General features: G+C 34.4%; 1 protein-coding gene across 5 annotated transcripts in view; it reads left to right on the top strand.

Annotated features, from left to right (window-relative positions):
• The first annotated feature begins 1,107 nt into the window (after window positions 1-1,107).
• LOC121322293 (coiled-coil domain-containing protein 141-like) overlaps window positions 1,108-12,917 on the top strand; it is a 37,759-nt gene continuing 25,949 nt past the window's right edge. For 3 of the 5 annotated variants that reach the window (XM_041262071.1, XM_041262068.1, XM_041262067.1), the window contains exons 1-7: window positions 1,109-1,552; window positions 3,313-3,435; window positions 5,022-5,213; window positions 6,439-6,547; window positions 8,548-8,801; window positions 9,977-10,096; window positions 12,024-12,218. In XM_041262071.1, coding sequence (XP_041118005.1) covers window positions 1,451-1,552; window positions 3,313-3,435; window positions 5,022-5,213; window positions 6,439-6,547; window positions 8,548-8,801; window positions 9,977-10,096; window positions 12,024-12,218 — 1,095 coding nt within the window. In that variant the 5' untranslated portion in view covers window positions 1,109-1,450. Of the gene's footprint in view, window positions 1,553-3,312; window positions 3,436-5,021; window positions 5,214-6,438; window positions 6,548-8,547; window positions 8,802-9,976; window positions 10,097-12,023; window positions 12,219-12,917 lie in introns of all 5 variants that reach the window. The other 2 variants (XM_041262070.1, XM_041262072.1) reach the window with 1 other exon arrangement.

Genomic DNA, 12,917 nt, shown 5'->3' with positions numbered 1-12,917 from the left:
TCGAGATTCCAACTTAAATACAGGCTCGACTGGACTAACAACTTTGTTTTGTTTATTTAAGTATTTAAACACATCTCCTCATTACTTCATCTTAAACCCATATCTAAGACTTTGTCCTGCTCTAGATTTGTTTGAAAAGATGAAGTAGCTTTCTGCAATCTGTTTATAAAAGAAAGTACTGAGAAGAGATTCTTGATGAATAACAATATGTATTTAATTAATACAATTAAGTTTTAAAAATGTTCCATTAACAGGACCCATTGTCAATTCTGTGGTAAATTGTCTCCACAATTATAAGGAAAGAAAGATGGTTTCAAGTTGATTTCAAGGGTATATTTCTGTCTGATGAGAAGAACATATTGTGTCTGCTAGAGAAAGAAAAAAAAAAGAGAAAGTGTTAATTTCAGTAATAATGCAAAATTTGTATCCTGAAAACTAGAGTCATTTTTTCCCTACAGTAGAGCAGAATAACATTCATTCTCAAGACCTTTTCCTTCCACTGTGATATAGCATGTGGAATTAAACCGTTTCTCATTAAGACAACACAGGTTTTCACGTGCTGGCTTACAAAAAAGTTTTTAAATAACTTAATGGGAGTGAAAAACAAATGACCCTTGAGGAATACAGCTTTCGGTAAATTTAACTTGGTTACAAGTATAAACAATTGCATTTGTCTTTATTTATTAGCTTTTTTTGGTGACTTAATAGGCAACATATTTAGAGTATTTTTGGGTTTCCAGGAAAACATTCACATGCTGCCTGTAATAAAACTTCCTGTACACTTTGAACACACATACTTATTTAAGGTCATAGGCTGATGCTATAAGCTTATCCTGTGTGCTGTAAGTGCTGCAGAGATAAATAAATAAATAAATAAAAATGAATTTAAATATTTTCAATTCATCATTTGCTTATCCAGTGTCATATGATGTTTTATGAACGGGCCAGCAATAAACACGCTGCTATTTGGGTCTGACAATGTGTGGAAGAGAGGGGTGGAGGGATAGGGTACAGAGCACTGCAACCAAACTAGGGGTGTGTCAAATAACCTTGTACACAGTAATAATCCCAGTGGATATTTCTATTTTTAACTTGCTCTTACTCTGTTAACTTCCACTCCTTGCTTGCTTTAGGATATTCATTCAAGCCAAGGGCTCAGTGGGGATTGAAGTTTTATGGGGGTACTACTAGTACTGTGGATACAGGAGCTGAAACCAGGACTGAGACTGGATTAAAACTGCTGTTAAAAGAACTGGAATCAAGACTGTTACCACTGCTGTAAATAGAAATAAACCTGTGGCAAAAGTAGAACTGACATTGGACTATTACTTTCAGCAATATTAGGACAGGAAGCACTTCAGTGGATAGATGTGGGACTAAGAGTGTTTATGGCCTTCTGTTAGAATAATTTAGCCATCTTCCACTGTATGACGTTTGGATTGAGGTGACCATGTCCAATGAAGGAGACTATGGAGGTCAGCCTTCCACAACAACCATTAGTACTGTTGCAGTCCAAGCAGGGGATTCACGGATCATTGTAGCATTACTAAAGGTATATCTATAATTTAAACATATATAAGTGCATGCTTTACAGTTACAGGCTACACTGTACTCCAGATTTACATAAATACCCAGATTGAGCAGACATTATATTATAGTGCTTTAATTAAAAAGAAAAACAGTATTTTGGTTCTTTATAGAAATGCTATTGTCATTGCTAAAAGTTATCATGCTTCAATGTATTTAAAATGTGTTCAAGTTGGTTAAATGTAAACACTGATTGGCTTCTAAATTGTAAAACAAATCTATTGTAAAGGAAATGATGTCTGTTGGTGGACACAGCAATGTATGCAGAGTATACTCAAAGGGTTATTTAATTGTTATCATAAAATAGCCCTTTTAAAAACTGTTTTTCCAATGTCTTTCAAGCCAATTAATTGACAACTGCACTGCGTTTCCAACACAAATCTTTTCAATGACATTGGAGCCATATTGGTTTACGTAAGATCCTGACAAAATGTGTCACTCCACTAATTGGTTACTGTTTTGTCATGACTAGTCACCAATTAAAGCTACATTGATCCACAATTGTGTTTAACCCTAACATAATGAATGAATGTGTTTGCTACAGTGAAGGACAAGCTTCCTCCTGTTTGCCAGTTTGGTAAGCACCTGACACCACAGTGGGGGGTTATAAATTCAGGATGCAAAACAGATGTCTTTCCAAATGTGTTTTTTGTTGCACTGTAAATATTTTCAATACAGACTTCAAACCTGTTTTTAAAACCATATGGAGCGCCAGACATTCAAGTGTTTGTCACTACATGCACAGTTCAGCTCCAGTCAGTGATGTCACAGCTACACTTGTTTTCTTCCCTTGTTGTGTGCCCAGAATCAATAACACAGTTTTTCCATTAGGCATTTGTGTGCAGAAAAAAGTGCTCTGATATGTAATTCCAATACAAAGATAATAATTAATACTAGTACCAACAAAAGCATATTTCCAAGCTCTATTTGTTATAAGTAAAATAATACCTTTGTAATTTACACATCTGCTTATAATGATACTCCTAATTTGCTAAATAAGTCATTTGCAATGTCAGATTTTTCTTATGTACATGGCTTATTAATTTGTATTATTGTCATCATGCTGTATAAGCAAGAAGAGAATGTGGTGTACAATGGGTCTCTTCAATGTTGCTATGTGGCACACAGCTATCTCAAGCATGTGGTAAAGAAAAGGGCAACACACACTTGCAAAATAATTGGCTGCTGTCCAATGAAACGCTTCCCTACCCACAGAGCAGTAAAAAAAAAAAAAATACCACACTCTGCTTCTGTAACCGATTTACACCTGACATAAATTGGTAATGTTGTTTGGAAATAATCTTTGCCCAAGTGCTCTTTTACAGTTGTGGTGTAACTGTTCTATGGCTCTTGGGAGCCTATCACTCTTATTTTATGTTGTTTTAGTTAAAGTACATAACTGCATCTACTCCCACTGTTTGGTGTTTCTGTAACGTAAAAAAAATCTGTAATGTTTTTCAGTGGAAATCTGTGGCCTTAGCAGCCATTCAAAATGTATTGAAATGAATGTCACGTGAATAAAAGGGCATTACTGTAAACAGTTTTGTGGAATTACTTGTGTTTTTCATTAGAGTTATCACTGTTAAACTGGTTTAATGTATCCTTGACTTGTCCGAACAAATTTAACACACACCTCAAACATTCCACCAGAATATTAAACCCTGCAATGTTATTCAGTGTTCCCTTTCCATTGTTCTTACCTGTGATTCTTCCATTGTGTTTTAGTGTGGAACACTGGTGCAGCTCCAGCTGGCTGAATTCACACCCAATCTGTTAGAGATTGGAAGTAATCAAGATGAGACCAAGAAGCTACTTCATGGACATGAAGTCCTGTTGGCAAAACTCAAGGTAATTAAGAAGTTAAGAAGATCCATAAATCAATGATATTTATTAAGTCTGCCAGGGTGAAATGGTTTCAAAGTCTCCTCTTTCAACAAAGGCACATTTTACAGGGTTGCAAAAAATGGTTGGAACATTGACTGTGGATATTTGACAGTTATTCCCCGTTAAAACAACAAATCCATCCTCAAACCATGAATCTTAGGTTTCTAGCTTTTTTGAAAGACATTAAATGTCATGGGATGAAATTAATATTATATAAACACAGAATATCCAGTTAAAAGGGTAATATCAAAGATGTTAATAACTATCATACAATTCTCTGCAAACATATGAAACTCCCTTTGCAACACCTACGTGGTGTCACGTGGGATCAATACCTACTGTACAGGAGCTACTGAAGATATTTGCACTATTTTGTTTCTGGGAAAAGTCACTGTATTAATATGGCTGACTAGTATAGTATATATCTGTGATACAGTATAGAAATATAAGATATACGGTTTGTTTTTAATATAGTCAACACACTGGATTAACTGAGATCTCCAGTATGGTACTCGTTTTTTGTAAAAGATTATTTTACGTTAAAAATTAATTTCTGAAAAAACAATCATAAATTTAGCTGATCGCATCCATCTGTTTGTACAAAAGATCAAGCCAAACAAAATAACATATGATGTGCCAAACCCCAAGTTAAACTGTATGTTTGGTCTTCTACAAGATTTTTAATATGAAGGTCAATTACTAGCAGGTCCTGCCACAATGACATCATCAAGTCCTCCTTTGCAATTAATGCCATGTGCATGCAATATGCTTTAGGATTTTATAAAATGGATAATGTTACAATTTTGGTTTCTATGTTTATCTCTGCAAGAAAATAAGTTTGATTTGTTTACAATATACAATATTACAGTCTCATTTGGAGTACAGATTTACTGATTTTAAATGCATACTTATGTACTCGTGGTACTTTAAATATCTTAAATAAAATACATTATTTCTCAACTAGTAATACATCTATAAATGTGACATGTTAATGGTAGGCCAATCGTTTAAAACAACACAATGTAATTACAGTAAACCATTATAGACACCTAATTACTAACACCTGATTTATACCACAGTGTAAAGCTCAACAAGTTATGTGTCATTACAATTATATAGTCATCGCTTGTTAATCATAATCTTTAATGACATGTTTATTACAAGCAAATTAATATACCTAAACTTAAGTGTAACTGCTAAATGAACAGTACACTGGACACGATCTGCGAGTTTAAAGTGTGCCAGAAGTTTATAAGTTTATGCACCCAATTTTTGGTAAATGTAATTCATTGTGAGAAATAGCCTATAGCATCTTTAGATGTAGTTTTTATTACAATGCATTTAGTATATTTATTCAAACGACTCAGCTAATTAAGTTAAAATATGAAATACAGGAATCATTTAAATGCAATCTTATATTAATGTCTAAATGATGTAGGGTTTTTTTTTTTTTTTAACCTATTCTGTTATTATAGTTCAGGAGTACTTTTTAAAAATATTATAAGCAAATTACCTAATACTAGCTTCTTTTCTTATTTTTATTTGTATAGGCACATGAGGATGGTGTTTGGAGTTTGCTGGGTGAAGCTGATAAAACTGCAGAGGAAAACCTGGATCAAGAACAGGTGTATGGTGCCATGGCAACCACTCTGAGTGAGGCCTGGGTGGCTCTAATAGACCTCTTGGAAAAGCGTAAGGAACTGTTACATCTCGCCTTGGACTTTTTTGACAGAGCCCTGGAAGTAAGTGTTACAACATTTTACAGTTTGCAAATAGTCATTTTCATCCTTTAAGATGTCTAACAGGTGCTTTATTTAGGGATAAAAAGCATGATAAATCTTGAAAACCCATAACTGCATTGTATATATTTCATAAGATTGTGGCAGCTACTAAGGGGAAGCCAGACATGGTTGTCTAGCAACCACACACCATATAAGGAATCAACCTCTGCATATATATATATATATATATATATATATATATATATATATATATATATATATATATATATATATATATATATATATAGTGTAAAAAATACAGTGGGAGGAGACAGTGGCACTCATGTTATAACTTGCAATCTTTACAAATGCAAATGTATCATGGCTTAGTGTTTGTTTATATACAGTAATGCATTTGGAATAAACCCTTGCTTTAGGTAGTAGTGGCTGTTGTACTTGATTTACATATCCCTGAAGAAATCCTAAGTTCAGGTGAGACGGTTCACTGCATTGAAGTATTACTTGGTGAAATTATGTCAAATAAAAAAGACTGCCAAACTGCTAATGTCACTTTGTATTGTATAATTATGTTATCACCATGTAAGAAATTACATCTGTATTTTTCCACTGTATTCGAACCTCATGCTACAATACTGTTAAATTCCCATTCTTGGAAATTCACAGAAGGCGACATCAATAATGGAGTAGGTTGGTTGGCACAATGTCTTACTACATTCTCATCTAAAAATGAAAGCCATAGCATTCTCTTCATCTACAAAATCTTTTTTAAAAAAAAGGAACTTAGATATAAAAAATATCTTTAAAAATGAAAGAAGTTCTTTCAGCTATTCCATGTAACAAATATTTTGACAGATGAAGGGAGTCAATACTTTAATTGAAGCACAGTGCATTCCTTATATTAGACATTGTACTGCCTTGAATTGAATTCCTACTGCTGTCATATCCTTTCATTGTCAATCTTTTAATATCACATGACAACAAATTAATAATGTCATTGTCCACCACATCAACTTGTGTTATATGTTAAGGGTAAAGCACATGTACTGTTCTAATGAAAGTGAGGATAAGGCCAAGTGGTACTTAACTCATGGACTGATAAAATTACAGGTACCTTTAATTAGTTATATCAATTAAACAAAATATTGAAACATCTCATGACTTCCATTGTAATGTCTGTTGTGAGGAAATACAGTTTAAATTGTATTTTTTTTTTATTTTGAAAAAGTTTGCCATAAGAATAGATGAAGCAGAAGACTTCCTACAAAATGCCCAAGAGTTTCAGAATGCAGATTGCCTGAAGGAGCTTCTTCACAAGCACAGTTACATGAAGAAAGGCAAGTAGCTGGCACAGTGGATCAGTGCAGCCATTTTCTTAAAATGCAGTGGGTTAAGGGGTAGTTCTTCAAACAGTGTTTGCTGATGTTTAAGCATCTCTGAACAAGCCTGTATGTTCCACAGCAATGACTCTTAAGACTGTCAAATCTTGGATTACAGTTTTTATTTCATCACTTAAACAAGATCATACGTAAAGCAATAACTATCAAGGTTAAGGTCATTTCCTTTGGTTTAATGACTTGACAAGGCCCAAAGACAACAATCTCTGGAGAGTCATAAATTCATCAGGAAGAGGTTGTGTTGCTGTTGTATACTGTTTTAGGTGAAAAGACACTGTACTGTATATACACTGCCTGCACACTTCATTATGGCCATTACCTAATATTGGGTTGGACCAATATTTGGCCTGATCTCCTTGACATGACATGTCAAAGACTCCACAAGGTGCTGGAAGGTGACTTGAAGGATGTTTCAAGAGCTTATGCCCTTAATCTTTTCTTCTAAACAGGGTCTTTCTACAGCATTAGCCATCTAAAAATTATATATTTGTATTAGTTTCCCAAATTCTTTCTTATAATATATATTATACCAGGCTTGAGGTTTCACATTCGGTATTTCTTCCATTGCTAAAGAACTATGCTACACACAATCAGTATTATTTTATAGGTCACATGAAACTCCAAAAATAAGTTTCACATATCAAAGTACAACTGGTAAGTAGATAATATGCAAGTAGTCCTCTTTCGGTGACCATACTTTAAATTCAGCCTAGAGATAAGTGACTAAAAATATTTCCTATCGGAACATTGTGCAGCGATTCCAGCAAACCTTGTTATCTGCATTTTACCACCACATGTGTTTTTATCCCAGGGCTTTAAGACGAACAGATAGCTAGAATGGAAATGTCTATGAGATACTAATGGGAGTGTATTTCATATTGTATTGACAGTGTGACAGAGTAATGGAATGGGATGTCATCAAACTAAAAATAATGATGCAGATATAAAGTTTACATGTGAGGTCAGATGGGATGGGTTTAGTGTTTTGTCAATGACATTTCAGGTGTATTCTTCATCAAATTATGTCACTTCATCTCTATTTAATACCCTTCACTTTGCGTGTGTATTCTCCTTTACCCCAACCTTAGAGAATATTAGATCAGTATATTAAAAAAGAATATTGTCTGGTTTCAAAGATTATTGCTGATCACGGACTACCATACCTAAGATAATGTTAGGTTGTCTAAGATTAGTGCTAATCAAGGTGTCTGAACCAGCCTAATGGGTTACAACCCTGAGAGATAATTCTTCCCAATGCTATTTATGTTGTTTAATTGGGATGCCACTTTGTTTAATTGGGATACAGTATTTTCAAATGATGAAAGACAGTAGATGGTAAATTGTGTAAACTCTTAAAGAAGGAGTCTCCTGTGGTTTTTCAGGCTTCTGTTGCAAAGAAAGTTGGCGTGTCAACATGACAAGTGTCTCGTCTTGTGATAAGATGTGCTTTCATTCTTTCTCATTTCATGTAGAAATAAAAAAAAACAGCGATTCATTTTGGTTAGGAATAAAAAACCCACATTGACTCATGTTTTAAATGATGTATTTAACATTTAATCATAATGTGATGAGATTTCATTATTTTTCTTTTCATTAAGAAACAAAACTGTGACTAAGGTCGTCTCAATTGCCTCTGCCTGATAAAGCAGTGCCTACTGTATCTAAACTAAGATTGTGTTATTTATCTTGTTATTGCTTTCAGCTAGTAAATTGAGTTAGACTTTACAAACAACCATCTTTTCCTAATTACTCTGTGTGAGAAGAATGCTCATGTTCTTGACATTATAAAAGAGCGCGATTGACCATTTATTTTGTGTGAGATTATAACAATTTTACTTTTCTATTAAATGTTCAGAAATGGGATTTTTTAAAATGACAATTGATGCTTGCAAGAAATATTGAACAGGTCTGTTTTCTCTTTCTGTTTATTATCTTTGCAGTACTTTTAGAAAAATCCATGTCTCTTTTAAACAAAAGCCAGGAGCTGCAGAATTTCATTAAAGACTTTAAAGTGGATGACCCAGCTATAAACTCTGAAGCTATTAGGGGTGCCAAAAGCAGTTGTCTAAAGATTGAGAGCCTCCTGGAGATGCTTCAGGACAGAAGAAGGCAGATAAATGAACAGCTAAAACAACAACGTATGAACCTGGAACATATTCTGGAAATGTACCACTGGAACCAACAGGAACAGGAAGTATGTCTGACATTCCCAGTGGATGATGGGAGTTTATGTGCATGCTTTTGTATGTGTCTGTAGTATAGGGTTCATTTTCCTACCATGTGATTGGAAAGCCCCAGTTAATATTCTCTTTAGCTCAAGTTGGTGTGTCCTTATTCTACCCAAAAGTAATCAGCTTTCACCCCCCGCCCCCTAACCCACTTCATATTATAAAAGCATTAATGCACTCATGTTGCATTAACTTATTCACTGAAAATGTTATCTAATAAAAGAAAACATTTACACTTCTGTTTACATTAAAAGAGCCTGTCATTTGCAAATGCAGATAGACTAATCCTTCAGCTTCACATATTGCAGGGTATTTATGCTGACATCACTTATTAGATGAATATCATATTTAATAGTCTGGAATCATCTATCTGAAACTTGGGACATATTATACAGCTTTGAGTTGGATGTATCTGTTTTTTTTTTTTACATTTGGGATCTAGATGTTTTAAACTTGTCAGTTAAAGAAGCAGTCTTTCTGCATCTAGTCTGTTGTCAACATGTATTACCTATCGTGGAATGGCCTCCCAATATAACTTTAGCTGTGAAAGGGAGATTATATGAATGCTTGAAACACCAAGCAGTGTGGCAAATCTCCAGAAAGCTGCTGCAGTGTGTTGGTTACTCAATATGCTATCATTAAAGTTAAATCATTAAAGAAATTTGATGGTTTAACTTTAATGTCATGCCTACTTTTTACCAGTTTTTCTCAATTATTAAATTTGCTTTATTAATCGTGAGGTAAAAAAAAAAAAAAAGATATTGTGATTCTTACTCAATTTAAATAATATGTGAAATGTATTGAAATATATCAAAACATATTTCATTTACCCAGTGTAAACAAGCAAACTCAAAATAAAGAAAGAATAAAAGTGTTTTGCGGGTCATTTAAAAATCTAAGGCCATGGATTCTGGGGACATGTACATAGAAGGCATTAGTATGCATTTTGAACTGGAAAGTATGAGGATCTGAAGAGAATATTAAGACAACTAAGTAACAATAAAGAGATACAACCTGACATAATGGTTTGCTGTTTGGAGTATAGTTATCATAAAATATGTCTTACCAAATACAAAAATAATTTGTTAGCAATACCGTATATGTTTCCTTTTTAGACTCATTTTCTTCTTTGTTTTTGCAGGTGACTAACTGGTTGAAAGAACATGCGGAAGTGTATTTACAAAGAGATCAGCTGGGTTCGTCTCTGTCTGAAAATGAAGAGTTACTTCAAGAGTATCAGGAATTTCAATTAAAAGTCAAGGTAAGGAGTCTGCCACCCATGACACTGCCTTATCCATTATATGAAGGTTTTCACTGTTTTTAGTTAGCCACACCAACACCTTGTAGTTTCTGCAAATAAAACCAGCATTCTATCAAACCCAATTGTACACTAAAAATAATTAAGTGGCATATTACTACTTAATCTAGCTTGAGTTTTTGCTGTTGAGACACAAGCACGACACAGGCTTGTCTCTACTACACTTTCAGCAGTAAAAGACTATCAATATGTTCATCAAGTAATGTCATAGCTCAGGAAGCAATGAAGATTTCAAAAAAGGGGGTGGCCTCTGTATTTGGACCTGTTCCGTCTGTCACCAGCATTATTCTCTTTCCATGATTATAATTTTAAAAGGCAGGGCAGTGCAGATATAAAATGTAATTATGAACCAGGTGTTCTATTGGATTTATACTCCCATATAATCAACACCATTTACTAAGGCTGTAGAAGCAAGGCTTTTTTTGGTTTTGGCAACGCTGAGAAAGAGTGGGCTTAGCTGTTAATTGGTAACACTGTTTGTGATTTTTAGATTTATTAACCCCAGGAAACAAAAATGTGGGAGATGAAATTAGAAAACCAATTAAATGAAAGAGACAACTGGGATGAAAGTTTTCATTTTTATTCCATTTGCTTGTAATTTACATCTCTTTCGTTTCTACTAAGTGGTTGGGTAGAGATCCTCTTTCTTACTTGTCATCACTCAGTTTCTGGTATAATCTTTCATTTATTTGTGTAATCTTTCAATGTGAGTGTAGAATACATTCCTCTTATTAATTTGCTTTCCAGAATTAGAGCTCTTTTTGTTTCCAGGTAATGAAAGCCTGTGTTTTTAACGATATGTCCAGCTAATTAAGAACAGCATATTTGACTCAATTACATTATATAAATTCCAATTCATTATCCTTACGAGAGATATGAAGAGTTGTGGTTCAAGCAGTATTAGAAAAAATACCTGATTTGTTTAACTAATCTATAAATTCTGGTCCAGATTTTATGTCAAAAATGTTGTTTACTCTTAATGCATAATGCTGTTTTCTGTTGTTGCCACCAATTCACCCTTATGCATGTCTAGGCTCACGCCATAACTTTGCATTATAAAAATATGATAGATGCGGTATAAACCATAATCTTACTCTACTCACCACAAGAACAAAATCACTTCTCTCCACGGGAGACATACTGTAGATCTTAAGCTGTTTAGGAGATTCTAGCTGGCAGGGCTTGCCTAATAAATACTGTGGAACTGGTGACATTGACCAAGAAGGGTACTACCTGCGGTGGCGAAGTGCTGGAAAACCAGTACAGCAGCCTTAGTTTGAAAAGAGACTTACTCCCTGGGCCACTGTAATGTGCCGTTTTACCACCAGAGGTCATTCTTTCCCACTTCTGTGTGTTTGCGAAAATTTTACGTGTTGACCTGGACTGTTCAGTAATTTCGTAAATGCTAATGGGTCTTTGTTATCTCATTATACCTGTATAAAAAGGGATCATTCGGTTTGCTTCAGTGAAGGAGCATGTTGAAGCATTTATAGTCAATGGTAATTTACAAAAGTCGATTTGAGACTGTCATCGTGTTTATTGTTAGGGAAATCTTATCCATCCTGGCCGTAGTTAAGGACAAAAAAAAACGTGTGCAGCCAATGCTTGAACACGAGCTAGGTTTTATTTTCGTTCCCAATATTTTGTTTATTTTACAGCAGATAACAGCCCTTGTGTGGGAAACAATAAAAGAAACCACTGTTTTGCAACTGTACTTCCTGATTCCAGCCTGGTTCATCATGCTCCCTCGACTACACGGTTACTCTAATTAAATCTTGCAGTAAAAAGCATTCCCACTGCTCATGTAAGAGAGCCAAATGTTCACAGAGACAGCGGTAATGGTGCCAGTTTACCATATTTTTCCCCTCAGGAACGGAGCATGTATGTTGAAAGATTAACAGAAAAAGCCAGCGCGATTCTGATGGCCCAGGATTATAAGGATAAAGAAGAGGTGTTGGTCCGAAGTCAGAAATTAAAGGCGCTGCACGATGAGATTTGGCACCAAATGTTTGAAAGGGGAACTCGCCTACAAGAGGCCAATGCATTTTTTAGTAGTGCCAACAAGGTTAGTGTTCTTTCAAAACAGTGTTATAGATGCAAAACACAGTCATTACGTTCGGCTGTAAGGGGTTTGTTGTTATGACCCTATGAGCTGACTTTTTTTTTTAACGTAATTTTTTTAAAAGTGGAATCCAGGGGAATTCTCCAGTGCTGTAAAATGCCATAAAATCCACATGTGGCTTGTCATATAACTTTACTGAAGGAGGACAACAAATTACACAAACATTTTAAATGGTAAATGATATACATATTAATACAGTATAAAGAGGAAGCTGTAGTTTTGAGTGGTGTTGTCTTTCCAAGACCTGCATACAGTCTTGTGTAAAGTGTTGTACTTTCAATGGGTTTCAGTTCAATTCGAATGAAATGTATAAACAATATTCCATGGGTCCTGTCCTCTAATAACACATTTTCTGCTCACTTCTGATTGCGGCGTTAATAATTGCTTTGTCAATTGATATTCAAAGTAATGACAATATTTTTGTTTTCTCTAAAGCTTATTTTATGACAACACTGCCATCTCATGGTGCCAGGTGTTTTACCAAGAAAAAGATCGTTTTCATTTTTTTTTTTTTTTTTTTTGTATAGCAATCAAATTAAGTTAAATAATTGTATAGAACAAGTAAACAAATATCGATGTGATAATGAGATTTAATTTCCTTTATCGAAAGCTTTACTTCTCATGTTTTAAAAGGTACCCTAA

The sequence above is a fragment of the Polyodon spathula genome, chromosome 10 (genome assembly GCF_017654505.1).
Source record: "Polyodon spathula isolate WHYD16114869_AA chromosome 10, ASM1765450v1, whole genome shotgun sequence".
NCBI lineage: Eukaryota > Metazoa > Chordata > Actinopteri > Acipenseriformes > Polyodontidae > Polyodon > Polyodon spathula.
This window is presented reverse-complemented; position numbering and strand designations above follow the sequence as displayed.